At 45.1% G+C, this 19,492-nt stretch overlaps 1 protein-coding gene across 1 annotated transcript in view; it reads left to right on the plus strand.

Moving 5' to 3' along the window:
* The window catches only part of GABBR2 (gamma-aminobutyric acid type B receptor subunit 2), a 425,235-nt gene that overhangs the window by 283,888 nt on the left and 121,855 nt on the right, over nt 1-19,492 (plus strand). The window contains exon 8 of the mRNA XM_012475766.3: nt 10,527-10,587. Coding sequence (XP_012331189.2) covers nt 10,527-10,587 — 61 coding nt within the window. The remainder of the gene's footprint in view (nt 1-10,526; nt 10,588-19,492) is intronic.

Raw genomic sequence — 19,492 nt, forward strand, 5'->3', positions numbered from 1 at the left:
AACTGGCTGGTTATGAGTATGCTGGAACCAGCTCCTGCAGGCTCCAGAGAACGCTGAGAGCCAGTTGTTAAATTATCAGGAATTTGTGAGCCAGCTGTTAAATCATTGATAGCTTGAAATCCACCATGGTGGGTGTATTTACACCATGGAAATTGGCAAACACTACAAATCAGAGCTCTTTTTTTTTCCCCCAAAAAGCCAGCTGTCAAACATTTACCAACACATCCCTGACTACCTATCTTTCCTCCTCTGCCTACTCCTGCTGTACCCACACACCATCCCCAAGCCCAAGGTCACTTGGTACTTACTCCAGTCCCCTGCAGAGAAATCATTTTCTGATCAATGACTGCTTCTTGCAAAGAGGAGGGAGGGCAGCGTATTGTTAGGAGCATGAGCTTGAAGCTGACACAAGTGAGGTGAGTCCCAGTTCTTTTCCCTACTAGTTATGTGACCCTAGGCAAAGTCCTCATTCCATTGAGTGTGTTGTTGAGAATCTATTAATAAAGGAGAACCTCAGAGGAAAAAAATCTTAACATACACAAATGTTTCAGCAAAGCTAAAAGTAGTTTGCACAATATTATCTCTGCACGCTTTGCAGAGGGAAGCCTGGGAACAGAGATGAAAAGGCGCTTGCCCCAACTTCCTTTCCCAGAACATGGCCAAGTTCAGCCTGAATCTGTATCTTCTGATTCCTTGTTCGTTACTCTCTTTGTTATTCGAATTTGAGGGGGAAATGTGCTTATGTTTGCACAGATAAAACAGTAAAAAAATTAATCAGTAAAATTATTAGTGAAATAATTAGTAAAAAAAATTTTTGCCTGTAAAATGTGCCTCCTATAACATCTTTTTAAAAAAAGTTTTTAATAAAGTTTTCTTGTTATTAAAATAATACCCATTTATTATAGAATATAGGTAAAGTATTAAAAAGTAAAAGAAGAAAAAGCCATAATCTCACTACCCAGGACCAACCAGTGTTAACATTTTTACTTTGTGGGGGTAGTTTTTACATAATTGTGAGTATATTGTATATACAATTTTTATCCTGTCTTTTTTTATTATTATCCGTTATTATCCATTATTGTATTAGTTAGGATAAATAACACTAGCTGCTGTAATCAGGTTATCTGAGAATCTTGGAGGACTAACACAGTAAAATTTTATTTATCTGTTACACAAAGTCAAAAGGAGGTGCTTCTGGTTGGTAGACAGCCTTTCCACATGATCATTCATGGCCCCAGGCTCCTTAGGCTCATGTCCCCACTGTTAGGCTCGTGTCCCCACTGTTCCTTAGGCCTCAGGGTTCTCTAACAGATCCTATCAATCTGGTTGACAGAGGGGGAAAACGAGGAAGCATGAAGGATCCGGATCCTGTGAGAGGTTTTCTTGGGCCAGGCCTGGAGTACCATGTCACTCCACCCACATTCCATTGGTTAAAACATTAATCAGTAAAATTATTAGTCAGTAAAAAAAAAAATCTATTTCAAGAGGGAGTATTAGTTTATTGCTGATGATGTTGCTATGTTTGCCCGTAAAATGTGCCTCCTACAACATCTTTTTTTTTAAGTTTTTAATAAAGTTTTCTTGTTATTAAAATAATACCCATTTATTATAGAATATAGGTAAAGTATTAGAAAGTATAAATATATGTAAAGTATTAAAAAGTCATATGGCTGCACCCAACCATCAGGGAACCTGGAAAACGTAGTCTGGCCATGTGCCTAGGAGGAAAAGGAAATGAATTTGGTGAACAACTAGCAATATCGCTTGTTCCAACCTTTTATAACTTTTATAATATAATGCTTAGGTCAAGCCACCCCCTCATTAAAACCCTTCAGTGGCTCCTCTTGCATTCAAAATAAAGCTCAGCATCCTTGGCATGGCTGAAGGTTCTGCATGGCCTTGCACCCGTCCACCTTGCCATCACATTTCTCTCTCAGCTCCTCTTCAATGACTGCTAACAGCTTTGCCCGCACTGTTTGAGGTCCTCTGATTTCTCAATCCCTTTCCTGCCTCGGGACCTTTGCACTTGGAATTTCCTCTTTCCAGGATGTTCTCCCTCTCGCTATCGGCTGAGCCAACTCCTTCAGGTTTCAGTGCAAACGCCGCCTTCCTTGAAAGGCCCTCCTTGGCCCCTAGTCTAAATTAGGGTCTTCCTGTAGTTTTCTCTCTTGGCACCCTGTTCTTTACCTTTATGTCACTGATCACAGTTTGTGATCCTCTGTTTATTCTTGTGTTTATTGCTTATTGTCTCTCTCTCCCACCAGAACCTACACTTCATGCAATCTAGGACCATGTTTGCTCACTGTTTAATCTGGTGCCTGCCTGGCACATCATCGGAGCCCAATAGGACTTGCTGATTGAATGCATGTATGCTAATATTTCATCATGTGTCTATTAAAATTTACTCCACTCTTCCTCTACTTCTTAAACATTCATTCACGCCTGATAGTTTGCTGTTCTAAACAAGCCTGACTATCTCATTATAACAAGTGGAAGGAAAGAGAGGGAGTTGCTCCACCCTTCCTGGGCCATCCACCCAGCCATCTTCTCTGGGTCCCTGCTCCCCTCCATGGCACACAGCCCACCTTAGGCCACCACATGCTTTGTGGATGGTCACTACTTGCACCCTCTGGGCTGTCTGGTTATGGTCCCTCAGAAAGATGCCCCTGCATCCTTACTGCCCATCTGCCGAAGACTGGCAGTGAAACAGACCCCACCTCCCATTCTGGTCCTTCTCTCACTTCCCTGCAAACCTACTGCTCTAGATTCTATGAGTGCATCAAACATTTCTGAAGGCTTGGGTCTAACAAAAGAACTTTTGGTGTAGGAAAATATTTTAAATTGTATACAAAATATGGCCTCTCTTATAGCTCAAGGGGACATATAGAAAAAAAGAATATTTTTTAACCTTTACAGAACATGTGGGTGGATGTACTCAATTATTTGTCTCTCTCTTTTACATCCTGCCATCCCTGTGGAAACAGAGGGCACCTTCTCCTTCAGGCCTGCATCATGCAGATCTCTACTCTTTATGTAACACCTGACAAGCAACTTAACTCCAGTATTTTCTCAAAGTCTGCATTGTTTCTCTGAGACCAGTGCTGTCCTGAGAGGAGGGATGGCAGCAGAACAGTCCACAATGGGCTTGGATCATCTACACAGACATCGATGTGCTGCCCCCTCCAACAGAACTAACCAGGGTCCCTATGGGACCCTACAAAGAGTAGAAGCCTAAGGAGAGCTTTCCCCTTGTCTCTCTGAAGATTCACTGAAAAATCAACTTGCAAAAGGCAGATTAATTGGAGAAAAGGCATACACATTTATTTAATGTATATTCATGGGAGCCTTCAGAATGAAGACCCAGAGATACAGGGGAAATTGTCCATTTTTATGCTTAGTTCAATAAAGTATGGACAGCCATGTAGAAAGGTGACTGGAAGGCTGGGTGCAGTGGCTTATGCCTGTAATCCCAGCAATTTGGGAGGCCGAGGCGGGCAGATCACAAGGTCAGGAGATCAAGACCATGCTGGCCAACATGGTAAAACCTGTCTCTACTAAAAAAAATACAAAAACTTAGCCACACATGGCAGCATGCACCTGTAGTCCCAGCTACTCAGGAGTCTGAGGCAGGAGAATTGCTTGAATCCAGGAGGCAGAGGCTGCAGTGAGCCAAGATCACACCACTGCACTCCAGCCTGGATGACAAAGCGAGACTCCATCTAAAAAAAAAAAAAAAGGTGATTGGACTAAAAGACTATGACCCAATGCTGATAGACCAAGTGGAGAAAGCCAGCCAGGCCTGTCTGTCTAGACTCACTTGACCTCTCTGAGCACACATTCCTCCTCCTGGGTGTGGGGCAGGGCTCCCTCTGAAATGGGGGTCTTATGACTTATAGTCAAGTAAGATAAGTCACATAATTTCTTCATAGCTAATTTTTACACAGAAACTTGGAGGGAACACTAGAGTAATATTTTTATGTTTTATGGCTGGCTTTAGAGAAAAGGGGTCCTGATTTCTCTGACCCACCTTGGGGAAGAGGGATTCTAGTTTCTGTGGCTGGCCTCAGGGGAGCAAGGGGCTGAGAGACAGGAGGCCAGGAGAAGGTCAGAGAAAAACTCTGGCTTCGGAGGAGACTTCTGAGGCCTTCATTTTGGGTATTGTTTTCAGAGCCCTAACACCCTTCAACTTCCATTAACTTAGACACTTTGCTGCCAGTGTGATGTGTCAGGACAGATCTTATTTCTCCCAGCACAAGGCAAATCCTTAGTGAGCATGCATGCTCACACCTCCCAAAGGCAAACTCAACAGCCCAGAGACAAAAGTGCAGTCTAGAGTCATATTCAGGAAGAAAATCCTTCCCTAAGTACACTATAATCTGCAGAAACTGTGTCCCTCGGTGGGCCCAGGGCTCCAGAATATTAGGCTGAGCCCAGCGAGTCTTCACTCAGAGTAGCTTCAGGCCCCTGCCCAGGCATTGCCTATAACACTGGCCAAAGCATCAAAGCTCCAACCTTCTTGCCTCTCTGACCCTACACCCGATCATGTTCCCGGGGAGGGTATCTCTGCCTTCTACTGTGAAATTAAAGGAAAAAAAAGATGCCCCAACAAAAGGCTTCACCTATAAGACTCACAAACTTGTTGGAGTGGATTTTACTCATGCTTAGGAGTTAAGCATTAAAGATGAACAATGAAAACAGAATTCATTTTTCTAAGAGGAGGCTGTTAAATACTACTGGCTTCTGGAATCCTTAATGTCCATTTTACTCCCCACTGACTTTTCTGGGGATTCTGAACTGACATCAGATGGGATTTTGCAGCCGGGTGCAGTAGCTCACAACTATAGTCCCAGCATTTGCAGAAGAACCAAGGTGGGATGATCATTTGAGGTCAGGAGTTTGGGACTTGCCTGGGCAACATAGTGAGACCCCTATCTCAACAACAAAAAAATTGTTTTAAAAATTAGCTGGCTATGACAAGCACACGTGGTCCCAGCTACTTGGGAGGCTGAGGTGGAAGGATCGCTTGAGCCCAGGAGCTCAAGGTTTCATTAATCTATGATTGTACCACTGCTCTCTAGCCTGGGCAACAGAGCAATACCCTGTCTCAAAAAAAAAAAAAAAAAGGGATTTTGCTAACTCAAGAAATTACAATAACAGTTACTCTTTACGATCAGTTACCTCTTACTGTGCACCATCCCTGGCTGTTCTCATTTCATAATTATCTTCTTTAATTCCCAGAAACAATCCTGAGAAATTTGCATTGTTCTTACTGTTTTTCAAGTAGAAGAACTGATGCTCAGAAACACTCAGTGACCATCCGAGCTCGCATGGATGGCAGTATTTACTCTTGTTGGCCGATGCCATAACTCAGGTTTTTGTCCATATGTTATCTGCTACATTCTGAAGATTTCGCCGAAAAAGAAAATGCAGCTTTATGGCTCCCAATTAAACCTGAACTGTTAGTTTGGATTGACTTTTATGAAACAGACTGCTTTCTTTGACATTAGCCACATCTCTTTCAAGGGGAAAAAAATTCTTATAAATTATCCACTTGGAACTTTCCCTCTGTGATTTTATTTGTATTCCAAATCTGTTCTGGGGTCATTCTTATAAACTCCTTGGAAGTTAGAATCTATTATCAATCAGCATCCAGTAGAGAAAACAGAAACCACTTCAGGCTTTTCAGAGGGAGATTTCATATGGGGAACTGGTTACAACTTTTTTGGAGGGGATGGTGGAGGAAAAAAGTAGATGCTATTACTGCAGATAGAATTCTCTGGAAAATTGCCATGCCCCTCAGGCAGGAAGAACTGAAAGGAAAATGGTGTTGCCATTGCCCCTGAAATGCCTGAAGTGGTTTCTGTTTTCTCCACTGGATGCTGATTGATAATGGACTCTAACTTCCACGGAGTTTATAAGAATGACCCCAGAACAGATTTGGAATACAAATGAAATAATGGAGGCAAAGCCCAGGCACAGGCCTCCGAGGCTGCTGCTGCTGCTGTTTATGCTACTTTTGGGACCCATCTCTGGCCACGGAGCACACAGCCAAGGGCCCCCACACTCCAGAAGTTCAGGAATCAGAAGCTACTGGGCCCTACAGACACCTGCAGTCACTCATAGCTCCCCTTGCTGCAACCAGAGCAGAGGGAAAAAAAAAGCTTTCCCCTCATGCATGCTTCTGTGTTCTTTCTAGTCTCCCATGACTGCTTCTCATCAGCACACCCTAAATGGAAACCAGCTGGCAAGGGATTCTGGGAAATGTGGTTTCGGGGCTTCCAGTCCCTGCCACACAGAGAGTGTAGAAGATTGAATGTGAACTGTGAGTCACCAGACAGGTATCAGCCACCACCCCGGCCAGAGTTACCAAACTCCCTTGCTTTAGAATTTAACTCATCACGTGGATTGATCTCGAATTAATGTGATGATTCTCAGTTACAGCACTGGAACTGTACAAGAAAAAAGTTTGAGGAGAGTCATGACATTTATCTCTATATAAAGACCACATGTGCAGGGAGAAGCACAACCTTTGTGGGAGGGAAACCAAAAAAAAGAAAAAAAATCCCAGCTGGAGCTAGGGTGTGCGAACCAAAGCTGGCCTGGCTTCCCTGGCTAAACCACAGACCACGATGGCTCTGAAACCGTCTAGTGGTGGCATTGCCTCATTTGTTCCCACCCTGCCCTGTTGCTCAGTTCCTTCAGGTGACAAGAAAGAGCCAGCCCCAGGGACCTTTGATGACAGGGTGTCTGAGACTGGGTTACCCAGGAAACAGGCTCTGAGACAAAGATTTTCATACAGGAAGTTCATCAAGAAATGTTTTCAGGAACAGAAGCTGGAAGGGAGGAAGCCAAGCAGCGTTGGGCTGCAGGAGAAGTCAGAATGTGATGCAGTTGCAATCATGAGCTCAGCCAATCCCAGGGGACCTCTGGATCCCATGGTTCTTCTCGACTGTCCCAAATTGAGTCAGCAGCGCTAGATCCATGAAACTTCACACTAACCATTAGCTGCAGGCTGCCCCCAGGGAGGGGGCATAACCTGAACTAACACAGCTCTAACTGGGTGCAAGGCATCCCAAGAGTAGCCAGATGCTAGCAGCTGGGAAAGAGGGGCTCCATCCTGAGCGAGGTGTCCGGGCACACCCCTGGCGTCCACCACACAGGATAAGAGGAGTAGAATGGAAGACAGGCGCTGCTCAGGGCACGGTGCTTAGCTGCCTTTGCCACGCACTCTGAGCTGGGGAGGGACCGAGTCCGGCCACCAGCCTCTCTGAAGCCACCATTGTCTCACACCTGGATTACTGAGCCAGAGCCTCCAGAGCTCTGCTTCCACATTTGCCACGTGACCATCCATTCTCTACCCCAGAGCCAGTGAGATCTTTTCCAACCTGAAATCATATCACAGGCTGCTCCACTTCACCTCCCTACCCTCATGGCTGTTCATTGCATTTAGAGTCATGTCCAGACCCTTTGTCATGGTCTCTGGGTGGATTGTGACCTGGCCTCTGTCCACCTATACATCTGCCACCACCCTGCCTCCCTCACTGCGCTCTGGTCATGCTGGCCCTTTCTGTTCCTTGAACATTCCAAGCTCTTCCCCACCTGAGGGTCTTGGCCCTGGCTTTTCCCTCTGGCTGGAATATTTCCTGCTTTCCAGATAGGTCTCAGCTCTCATATAACATCTTAAGTGGAGTCTTCCCTAACTACCCAACTAAAGCAGCTCCCCTAGTAAATTTGCTGGGTGTAATGATGTGTGTGCCCATAATCCCAGGCTGAGGCAGGAGGATCGCCTGAGCCCAGGAGGTGGAGGCTACCATAAGCCGAGATCGCACCACTGCAGTCCAATGTGGGCGACAGAGCGAACCCCTGTTTCAAAAAAAATAAAAAATAAAAAAGTGGCTTCCCTCTCTCATCACCCTTTTGATCTTCCTCACAGCATTCACCACTAACTGAAATTTCTTAATCATTGGTGGACTTGTTTCTGCTATCCCTCCTAATCAAATAGAAAGCTCTCCAAGAGCAGGCATCAGTCCCTAGAAGGGTATTCGGCAAGCAGTAGGTAAATATTTTTGGAATGTTGTAAATTGACCGCCTTTTAATTTAGGGGACACCTATTGGGTAGAATTTCTTGAGAACCACCTGACTGGCCTGTGGCCTCCCTCATGCCCAGTATTGTCAAGGCCACCTTGGCTGGCACAGTGGTCCCCTGTCCTATATCTTGAGTGGTGATACTCAGGGTAACAGAGTTAGTTTCGTCAGTCAAACCCAACAGATGCCATGGTAACCCTGACACAGACCCTCAACATTGCCAGTTACACATCTGTCTCCATCAGCACTTGGTCACTCCCGTCACAAACGCCTTCCTCTTTCTCTCCTCGGTAGGCAGAACGCACAGTGGCTCTTGTAGCTTGGGAAGTCAGTCATTTGGGCGCTGATGATTCTGGGAGGTGAAGACATTGTGGCTGGGGGCCCAGTGGTTTCCACTTTGCCAGCTGGAATCACATGAGAGTTGAAACTCTTGCCCAAGGACTGGAAAGCTCTCTGGCGCTTAACATCTTTTGATTTCAGCTCCCTGCTATTAAACGCGTTTAAATAACAATTACTACTGCCATTTGCTGAGCACCTGTCCTATACCACGACCTGTGCTTGGTCCATAATTCAGAGATGTTCTGGAACTCGCCTGAGACGGGACTGAACGCAGTTTATGAGACACAGACGCTGGCCTACTTCCACTGCACCACCTGAGAAATTAAGGAGATGGGAGGAGTTCCTGTTAGTAAAAAAATAGTTATTTTTAGTAAAATAAAGTATGATGGATCTTACTTCAAAGATGGACTAGTTTTGTTCACAAAGTAAAGGGAGGCTCTTCTCACCCTGACTCCCGCATCATTCTATGGAAGCTTTGAATACCATTCCATACGCTTTACAATTTCACTAATAAAGAGTCTGCAGAATTTGTGCACATTTTAAATCTAGACACCTTTGGAAATCTTCAAAGCTTGGCAGGAGATTGGTAAATTAGATCTCCATCTCATCAGACAAAAAAAAAATTTCTCCTTGTGAACAATCTTTCCCACCCAGGCAAAGTGGTCCATTTACATAAAAGTGATCCTTTTAGAAGGTGTTCTGTGATTTTCAATTGTCCCTAGAAATAAAAATCACAGCTCCTGTCTCACCTTGGTTGAAGTGTTTTCACACTCCAGGGAGTTGCTTACTATCACCTGCATATAGAATTCGGTGGGTGTTCATTTCAAACTGATACTACTCACAGTTGTCTTCAGGATTTCAAAAAGGTGTCAAAGTGGCCTTGAAGGTGTTTCTCATTCTAAGAACAGGTTGATTGAGCCCCCTTTATTCTGGAAGCTGCAGGGCTTCAGTCTTTAGGTTTCTGCCTAAGGAAAAATGCTTCCTGGGGCTTTCTCCCAAGACTTCGGTGGCACCCAGAGTATCTTCTGTTCTGTTGCCTGATGATACAAGAGCATAACAGTGAGGGAAAAGCAAGATACCTTTAAAATCACTTCTTTTCCTAATTTCACAATACTGGAAAAACAGGAAGAAACTTATTTCTGGATCAAGGGCAACAATGCTACAGTGAAATAGCATAGACATTAAAATCAAACCTGCTTTGAATCCCAGCAGCCTCACTTACAATGACCTTGTGTGAAGTTCATAACCTCTCTCAGTTTCAATTTCTTGATCTGCAAAATGGGGGTCATCCCCTTATCACTTACATTTGTCATAAAGATTCAGTAATATAGTATGTGTCAATTTCCTCATATAGTTGCAGAATTTTAGGTGGACCATAAATCGGAAAGAAGATATGACATCCCCTCTTTAAATTCTTGGGTTTTTTAGCCAAGCATTTGGAAGCCAGCAGGGCAGATGCAAAAGATGACGCTATGTTTAGCACCCAAGGTCCCTAATGAGGGGCGCTCAGCTGCCTGTGACACCAGTCAGGTCTTGCTGGCTCAAGAAGCTTAGTTTTTCGCTGCACCATAGCTCAGTTATAATTGGGACTGACGTCACCATTCAGGAAAAACTTAGAAAAACATTCTCTGTTCCTAATAAGAAATACCAACAGACCTCTAGCACCCTTCTGGTCCTCAAGCCAAACAGACTCAGCAACACCCCACATCTTTGTAGGTGGAGCACAGGGAGCAGAGTCTGGGCTGGGCCCCAAGAGCCTCACCTTTGCTCTCATCTTTCCAGCACCCTAGAAGACTTCATCCTCATTATAGCACAGGACACGTGGGTATTTAATAAATAGTCATGGTGATCATGATGATGCTTATCTTGGCTTCAATTCACATGTGTTAGTTCCATTATTGATTTTGTGCTCCTCAAATTAACCAGATAAAGTCACAACCAATTTAAAAACAATTAGTTTGATTGTCATCTGTGGTCCAGTGGGAATCTATTTTTCCTCCAGTATTAATAATCTCATTGTACAGTTAATGAATTGCTGTGACATCAGTCGCGTTTGGGCTAATGTGGCATTTCTCTTTTATTCTCGTTTGTTTCGTTTTTAGGGTCAAGTTGTGTTCCGGAATGGGGAGAGAATGGGGACCATTAAATTTACTCAATTTCAAGGTAGGTATTTTGATGTATATTCTTTCTAGCTGATAAAATTTAGACCCGGGGATGTTGTTTTATGCAATATAATACATCAAAAGGAATGCAAGTATGATGTTCCAGATAAAGGAAAGAAGAGCCAATTGAAAACACTTCTCTGTGAAAACATTAGTGTCAACCTATCTGGAATGTTTTTTCTCAGGTGCATCACCATCAGCCCTCCATCTCCATGGGTTCCACGTCTGTTGATTCAACCAACTGAAGACTGAAAATATTCAGGAAAAAAATGGATGATTGTGTCTGTACCAAATATGTACAGACTTTTTTTCTTCTTGTCATTATTTCCTAAACAATCAAGTATAACAACTACTGACATTGTATTATACATTATAAGAAATCTAGAGATGATTTACCCTGTATGGGAGGATGTGTATAGTTGATAGGCAAATACTATCCCATTTTATATCAAGGACTTGGTCATTGGGGGATTTTGGTATCCTCAAGGGATCCTGGAACCAATCCCCCATGGATCCTTAGGGATAATCGCACTTCCCTGACCTATTCTGTCTTCCCACATGACTCTAAAAGGCTTATAAAATTATGGGTGGTTGGGGTTAAGTTAGTATTAGTATTCTGAGGATCTTTGCATTGTTGTGGGGGTTTTGGTGTTTTTTGTAGAGAAAGGTTCTCACTATGTTGCCCTGGCTCGAGTGCAGTGCTATCCACAGATGCGTTCATAGCATACTGCAGCCTTGAACTCCTGGACCCAAGCAGTCCTCCCACCTCAGCCTCCTGAGTAGCTGGGACTACACACATGCACCAGTGCACCCAGCTGTTTTTGGTTTTGATTATAGAAATGTTCAAACAGACTCTAAAGTAGAGAGAACAGCATAATGAACCCCCATGTGCCCAATACCCCGTTTCAATCATTATCAACATATTGCCAATCTTCTTTCATCTTTACTCACCCCATCCCCCCTTTTTTTGCTGTAGTGTTTTAAAGCAGCTCCTAGACATGATCTCATCTCATTCTATAAATACTGCGGTATGCATTTCTTCTGGATAAGGACTTTTTAAAAATATAACCACAGTATTATTATCACACCTAAAACATTTAACAATTCTTAATATCTTTTAATTTCCCAGTCAGTGTGGATCCTCGGATCATCTCAAAGATGTCTTCACAGATGATTTGTTGGAAAAGCCACACAAAGTCCACCCATTGCATCTGCTTGAAGTGTCTCTTTAGTCTCTTTCATCTATTATAACCCCCCGCTTTTTACAGACCATTTAGTTTTTTAAGAAACCGGGTCATGTGTTGAAATTTTCTGTGGCTGTCAGAGGGGCTTCAGAAACCATCCAGAGCAACTTCTTTGTGTGATGAGGAAGAAACGGAGGTGCAGAGAGGGGCCATATGAGGAGCATCCGTGAGGAACAGGGCTGGGCGTTCCTTGAGGCGGGCCAGTGTGGCCATTAGCAGGGTGATTAGCTAAAACGACTAGAGGAACCTCTCATCGATACCGTGATCTTCAGCAGCTGAGTGTTTCTGGAAAACCCAGAAACGAGCGGTGCCTGCCGTGCCCACTCACTTTGAGCAGATCCCAGCGCCATCCAGGGGAAAGCAAGAAATTAAAGTGAGTTATTCAGATCCACTCAGACAAATCCCACCAGGATTCAGATCAATCAGGAGAGGTGTTCTTCAGCGCTATCGCTCTGTAATGCAATCTTGTAGACCTACCCATTCGTCTTTCTTTGGCAGGTAATTGAAACGCATGTCAGCTCTCTGGTGTGCACAAAAGATGTAATTTTAGGCAAACGTAATTATTTTCCCATTTGTTAAGTTTCACTTCTTCATTGGTTGAACAAAGTAAGCATCTTGGCAAAGATACTTACTTTTTTTTTTTTTTTTTGAGTGATTGCAACTAAATTCTCTTGTCTCATTTCCAGTTCTCAAAATTATATCATTCTAAGAGAATATTTTGTAAAATAAGGATTGGCTTATGACAGCTACCAGTGCATGCCAATTGTATTGCCTTTTTTTCATGTTAGGTTTAAACACCAAGTCCAGTGACTATTTAGGCATATCTGGATTTATAAGGAAGGCAGTAGAGCAAACAGCAGTTCAGAGCTGGCGCTTTGTGGGTCGACCTGCCTGAGCTCCAGTCACTTACTTGCTGTAGAATATCAGCCAAGCAACTTCACCTCTCTGAGCCTTGATTGTCCTCATCTGTAAAATAGGAGTATAATCATATGTACCTTCATAGAATATGGGAAAACCTAAATGAGAAAGTGTGTGTATATATAACTATACATTCAATATATTTCTATATATACAGTATGCTTTTTTCTCGGCAAGTAAGTAGTGATTATGATTAGCACCCTGTCAACATTATGACACCTTTCAGGGGCAAATTCAGGTTTCCCTGGAGTGTTGAAACCTCCTAGCTGCTTTTTGTCTGCCATTTACCCCCAGTAGTGGCTCCCTACACTTCCCTGTATAGGAAGTGATACAGGGCAGAGCCTTAGCGATGATCTCATTCCACCACTTCATGGTATAAATGGGGAAACTGAGGCATGGGAAGAGACATGTCCCCCAGGGACACACAGCTGGCTAGTGGCAGAGCTGGGACCGGAACTCAGCTTGCTCTTCTGCACAGTCCCACGGACACCCAGGCCCGAGTATGCTCCCCTCGCCCTCTCTGCATTTGTGTCCAGCTTTTCTTGAGGGTCACAGCTGGGCCTTCAACAAAGGTCAGATGCTCCTGTTTACATGATTTTTTTTTGAGAGAGAGTCTCACTCTGTCGCGCAGGCTGTAGTACAGTGGCACGATCTTGGCTCACTGCAACCTCCGCCTTCCGGGTTCAAGCGATTCTGCCTCAGCTTCCCAAGTAGCTGGGACTACAGGTGCGTGCCACCATGCCCGGCTAATCTTCGTATTTTTAGTAGAGACAGGGTTTCACCATATCGGCCAGGCTGATCTTGAACTTCTGACCTCATGGTCCGCCAGCCTCGACCTCCCAAAGTGCTGGGATTGCAGGCATGAGCCACCTTACCCGGCCGACATGTTTTTTAAACAGACATTGATCCAATAGAGGGACCTTGTGCTATTTTAGGACTGAAATGAGCCACCAGAATGCGGAGGCATGTGCATATCAACCCAACAGTTGGTTTTCCAAATGTAATGGGTTTCAGAGGTGCCTTATCTACCAGGATGGATTATTGAATAGGCTGTCCAAGCTGGAAGGGTTCCTGGTTCTCAGTTCTTTGGGCCCAGACAGAGAAAACAATTTGCCTGGGGCTGACCATGACTCCCTGTGAGACTGTGAGTTCATCCCTTCTCTTCTGCAGATCCATGGTTCTCCCTCCCCTTAAGAGGGGGCTGGTACAGACTGTGTCTTCTGGAACCTTCCAGGAACTTGGTAGGCCTGCCACCAATCCTGAGATTACCAGCTCCTAAAATGACACCTTTTTTTGTTTGTTTTGTTTGTTTTGTTTGTTTGTTCTGTTTTGTTTTTCCCACTCAGCGCTCCGTTTCTCTGTTATCCATGGTAACCTCATACCAGTGACCTTGCAAAAGGTTCTTGGCATGAGGTTACCATGATGTTTTCAGCTGTGCCCTTCATGCCCTCTATGTCCTGTCTGTTTCTCTCTTCCTCTTCTCTTATTTGGAGGATACAGTGGAGCAGTGGGTCTCCTGGCAGAGCTAACTCACAAACAGCTGGCCTCTTGGCCAGCCCATCAGTGGAGGCTCCCTTTCCAGGGTGTAGCATGCTCCTAGGCTCACCCCAGACTCCCACAAATGCTTGCTAACAGGACCTTGCAAGTGGGGCACAACCTACCCTCCCTCTGAAGACCTCATGAGATAGTTTTTTGGCCTCTCTTTTACACAAAGTTCTTGGTGCCTTCTAAACCTTTTACCTAGTAGAAGTATTGTTTAAGGTGCTCTGCTCATTCCTTGCAAAACTAAGACACATAATATTTGGAAATGGGAGGCAGCTTTGGGAAGAAGACTGAAAAGGGAGCCAGGACATCATGGTGCATTCACACTTCTTTATTCTAGGGCTATCTGCTTGGTATCCACAGTGCCTGGCACATAGTAGGTCCCCAGTAAAAACTTATTGAATTAATTTGGGTGCAAAAGACCTGGCTCCAAGTCCTCGCTCTGAAGCTTACTGGCAGTGTGATCCTGGACGAGTCACTTTATCTCTCTGAGCCTCAATTTCCTCCTCTGAGAAATGGGACGACACCAATGCCAGCCCTGCCTGCCTCCTGGGGCTGTAGTGAGGGCCATTGAGATGGTGCTCCTTGAACTCTCAAGCCCCGGGAAGCTGTAGTCATGTTGCTAGCGTGCTGCCTGGCTCCTGGCTGGCTGGTGAGAATGTGGACTGCATTGGAACCCCAAGCTGGAGGTGTGTGGCTTGTGGAAATTTAACAACATGTTGACTTCCTCCTGCTTTTCAGTGACTTCATTCAAGGCAGAATGTCTGGCAAACAGCAATTAGCCTTAACAACAGAACTGGGGACTGAAGCCAGTTCACAACAACAATGGTGGCCATTGTTGTTCCAGGCTGAAGAAACTCTTCTTCTTTTCTTTAATATTTTTTTAACAAACTTAGGCATGCTGGATAAAAAGAACTCTTCTAAAATAATGTGTCAGCACTAGCCCTAGTCCCTCTTGAGACTGATGCATTTTGAACCCAGGGAAGGTTTCAGTGTCACAAAAATCATGTTCCTCAGCTGCACTTCCCTCCATTCACTCAGTTTTCCAGGGCTCCCAAAGTCCCTGCCTCCCTGCAAGACCATCCTAGAGGGTAGGCATGGCCAGTGCCCTCAGGACAAACCAAACAGCATCGTACCCAGAGCATCTACAACTCTTGGCCTGTGTGATGAGCCGCCCAGGGAGTTACCCCTTCCAGGAGCAACCCTGTGTCAGTGCTGGATGAGGAGGAGAGGATAAATACCCCAGTATCCTTTCCCCTGGGGTGAGGCAACTGCCAGGTGTGTTTGACTCTTTTCCCAGAGCTCCCGCAGTGGGACTGAGTGTCAGTTGCCCACAAAGAAGCCTGCTCACTCATGCACCTTGTCCTGGCTCCCTTCCCTGTCTCACTTCCCCACACCACTAACAGTGCATCCTAGGGTCACCTCCCAAATAAACTGCATGCCTTCTTCCCCTTCTCTCAGGCAGGCGCTCTTGGCTGTAGGTAAGGCAGGTATTAGCATCCTGGTGGGCACACACCTCAGGCCTGAACCCCTTTCTACTCCCCAGGTTCCATGCTCCTCCCCGATGCCATGGCTGATTTTCACTACACCACATGTCGATGAGGATGAATACTAGAGAATTGGCTTTTTTCCCCTTAAGAGAAAAAAAAGTATCCATGTTACTGCCGGAGTCTAAACATGGCTCAGAATTTGCAGCAGGGAAGGAAGTTGAGTGAAGCCATGATTAGAGCTTTGTGTATGCCGTTCTTAGAGAAAACTCAGCATCTGCCGCTCCAACTCACCGACCCTGCCTTCATTAGGCCTATTTGTAAGAATCTCGGGGAATGATAATGTGCTTGAATTTCACACTGCTTCTCTGCAACATAAAGGGCTCAGGCTTTGGAGTTTTATATTTTGGCACCTGATTTGAAGGGAAAGGGTCTTCCTTCGCTCTAACGACATAATTGTCATTCAGAACGTACCTAGTGAAAGAGAGACTTGTCCTTCCCTTTTGCAGGCATTAATTACCATTTGGTCTTCAGGGTAACAGATACCGGTGTATTCAGTGCGCATTTCCTGAGCATCTGCCAGGCGCTTTACCAAGTCCTCTGGGGAAAACCAAGCTGAATAAGATACAGTCCTCGAACCTCCAGGGCTTCATAATCTCTCTGGCCGAATGCCAGTGCCTATGAAAGCAGGAAGATGATTTCCCAGAACCTACTAGAATACTTTCAGGGCTCGTTTGACCCTAGTTTGAGACTCTCGAGGCTGATTTTTAATAACCTTTTCCTCTGTCAAGGCCTGCAATTGTAGCGCACTTCACCAAGTCATGGGTCTGGAAAGGCCATTTCGTCAGACTGTCACTCAACTTGATATAATTAAGAAGGGAGTCATAGTCCATAATCCTGCAGGATATACCAGCAGGGTTGTACACCAGCAGGAACCAAAGGACACACCGGAATGTGGACTCTTTTCCAGCCTGTTCCTAGCCTTGACACCTCCCAGCCCTCATGTTCCAGAACTTACCTTTCAGGAAGCCTAAGAAATGGCTCAAAAGACAGCATACTTTACAGATACTGGGTTTCATCAAGCCATAGACACTCCATGTTGAAGGGAGCCCTGACTCTCCTATACAACATTCCCACCTCTTGAATGCCTCCAGTAATGGAGAACTCATTTCCTCTCATGTGGAAAGTATATGGGCTTGAAGCAGACATGCCTGATTATTGGCAGACAGGCAAAGAAGCTTAGTCTCTTTGAGCCTTCATTTCAGTTAAAAATAAGTAAATAAGGCCGGGCGCGGTGGCTGACACCTGTAATCCCAGCACTTTGGGAAGCCAAGGTGGGCGGATCATGAGATCAAGAGATCAAGACCATCCTGGCCAACATAGTGAAACCCCATCTCTACTAAAAATACAAAAATTAGCAGGCATGGTGGCACATGCTTGTAATCCCAGCTACTTGGGAGGCTGAGGCAGGAGAATCACTTGAATCTGGGAGGCAGAGGTTACAGTGAGCCAAGATCGTACCACTGCACTCCAACCTGGGGACAGAGACTCCATCTCAAATAAATAAATTAAATTAATTTTTAAAATAAAAAAAGTAAATAAATAAAAGATGATCCTTTGCCTTGCCTTGAGAGTGACTATGAGAACACGATGATGTGAGGCTATGATGTTCCTGTCTCAGTGACTGGCACAGAGAAGGGTCATAACAACCGTTGGCTTCCTTCTCCTTTCTTGGGCAGTGTTAACAGTGACCCCAGATTCACAACCCGCTCCCAGGAATTTTTTGAGAAAAATGCAGTCTCGCTTCTTTAGGACACAATTCACTTGCCTCATTTCATGGGCCATCATTGTCATTGGTCCCTGAAAGTCCCTCTTGTGTGTCCGTTTATTCCCTTTATTTCCCTCATTTGTTCCCATATCCCACTCCTCCCCCGCACAGAAAGGCAAGCACCCCGTATTTTGTTTGTATGTGTGCTTGCAAGATACGTGTTGCTATTGACATCAGTGTTGCTGGCTTAGTTATATTTTCTGTTCTGTTTTGTTTTTCCCACTCAGCACTCTGTTTCTAAAGATGCCTCCATAGTCCTGGGTGTGCCTCTGGTCACGGCTCCTCCCTGCTCCCTGCAGGAGCCATGGTGGAGTGCAGCCATCACTTCACCCATCCAGGCCCCTGGGATGGACACCCACGTGACTTTCAACTCCCCACCCTCACAAATAATAAATGTCCCTATACATGTCCCCTTATGGACCCAACTGGGAATTTCCTTAGGACAGATTTCCAAGAGCAGAATTGTTAAGCCAGAAGCTGTGTGCACATTGAATATGCCCCAAACCTGCCAGGTTGCTCCTCAGAATGGCCATGCCCATATCCACGCCCACTGGCAAAGGATTCCTGTGTCCCTACCCACCACCACCCACATTTGGTCTTTCCTGGATCCCTCATTTTTTTGACAGTCTAAAAATATAAAGTAATATCATATTGTGACTTTAAGTATCATTTCTCTGTTTCCTAATGAGTTTGGACATTTATTTCTGTGCTTATTAGCACATTTGTTGATTGTCTGTTCTGATCCTTTGACCTTAAAAAAAAAAGAAAGAGTCTCCTCTGTTGCCTGGGGTGGAGTACAGTGGCATGATTATAACTCACTGCAGCCTTGAACTCTCAGGTTTAACCAATCCTCCCACCTCAGCCGCCCAAGTAGCTGGGACTACAGGCATGCACTACCATGCCTGGATAACTTTTTTTTTGTTTGAAACGGAGTCTCGCTCTGCTGTCCAGGCTGGAGTGCGGTGGCACAATATTGGCTCACGCAACCTCTGCCTCCCAAGTTCAAGCGATTCTTCTGCCTCAGCCTCCTGAGTAGCTGGGACTACAGGCACGTGCCACCATGCCTAGCTAATTTTTGCATTTTTAGTAGAAACGTGTTACCATGTTAGCCAGACTGGTCTTGAACTCCTGACCTTGTGATCCACCCATGTCAGCCTCCCAAAGTGCTGGGATTACAGGTGTGAGCCACTGCGCCCAGCCTAACTTTTTTTTCCCCCATAGAGATGGAGTCTTGCTATGTTGCTTAAGCAGGTCTCAAACTCATGGGCTGAAGTGATACTCCAGCTGTCTCAGCCTCCCAAAGTGCTGGGATTACAGGTGTGAGCCACTGCACCTAACCCTTTGGCCATTTTTATTTTGAAGTTTCTTTTTCTTGTTGGTCTGCAGGAGTTCCTAATATAATCTAGATATCAATCCCTATTGGCTTTCGGCTTTGCAAGTATCTTCTCCCATTCTGTCACTTGACTATAAACTAACATCAAGTCCAAGTTCTTAATTTTGGTGGAGATAAACCCTTTTGTTGTTTGTCCTATAGTTTGTGCTTTTGAAGTTTCTCAACAATTAGTTGCTGTCACTCCTAGGAAGTGACCCCCTACCTACCAGGTGCTGGCCAGCACTGGTTGGGGATGGAGGTTGGTGGGGCTGAGTGGGTAAGATGCAGTCCTTGCCCTCGGGGAGCCCACAGCCCACCCAGTGCAATGAGGAGCAGACACAGACACTAGCAAGGTGTGATGCATGATAAGGGATGGTGCAGGCAGCTGTGGGCATTCAGAGTTGGGCACTCAGGTCTACTTGGCATATTTTTTTTGAGATAACGTCTTGCTTGCTCTGTCACCCAGGCTGCAGTGCAGTGGTAAAATCTTGGCTCACTGCAACTTCCACCTCCCG

This window comes from Aotus nancymaae, unplaced genomic scaffold (assembly GCF_030222135.1).
Source record: "Aotus nancymaae isolate 86718 unplaced genomic scaffold, 86718_ANA_hifiasm-v0.15.2.pri h1tg000003l, whole genome shotgun sequence".
Lineage (NCBI taxonomy): Eukaryota > Metazoa > Chordata > Mammalia > Primates > Aotidae > Aotus > Aotus nancymaae.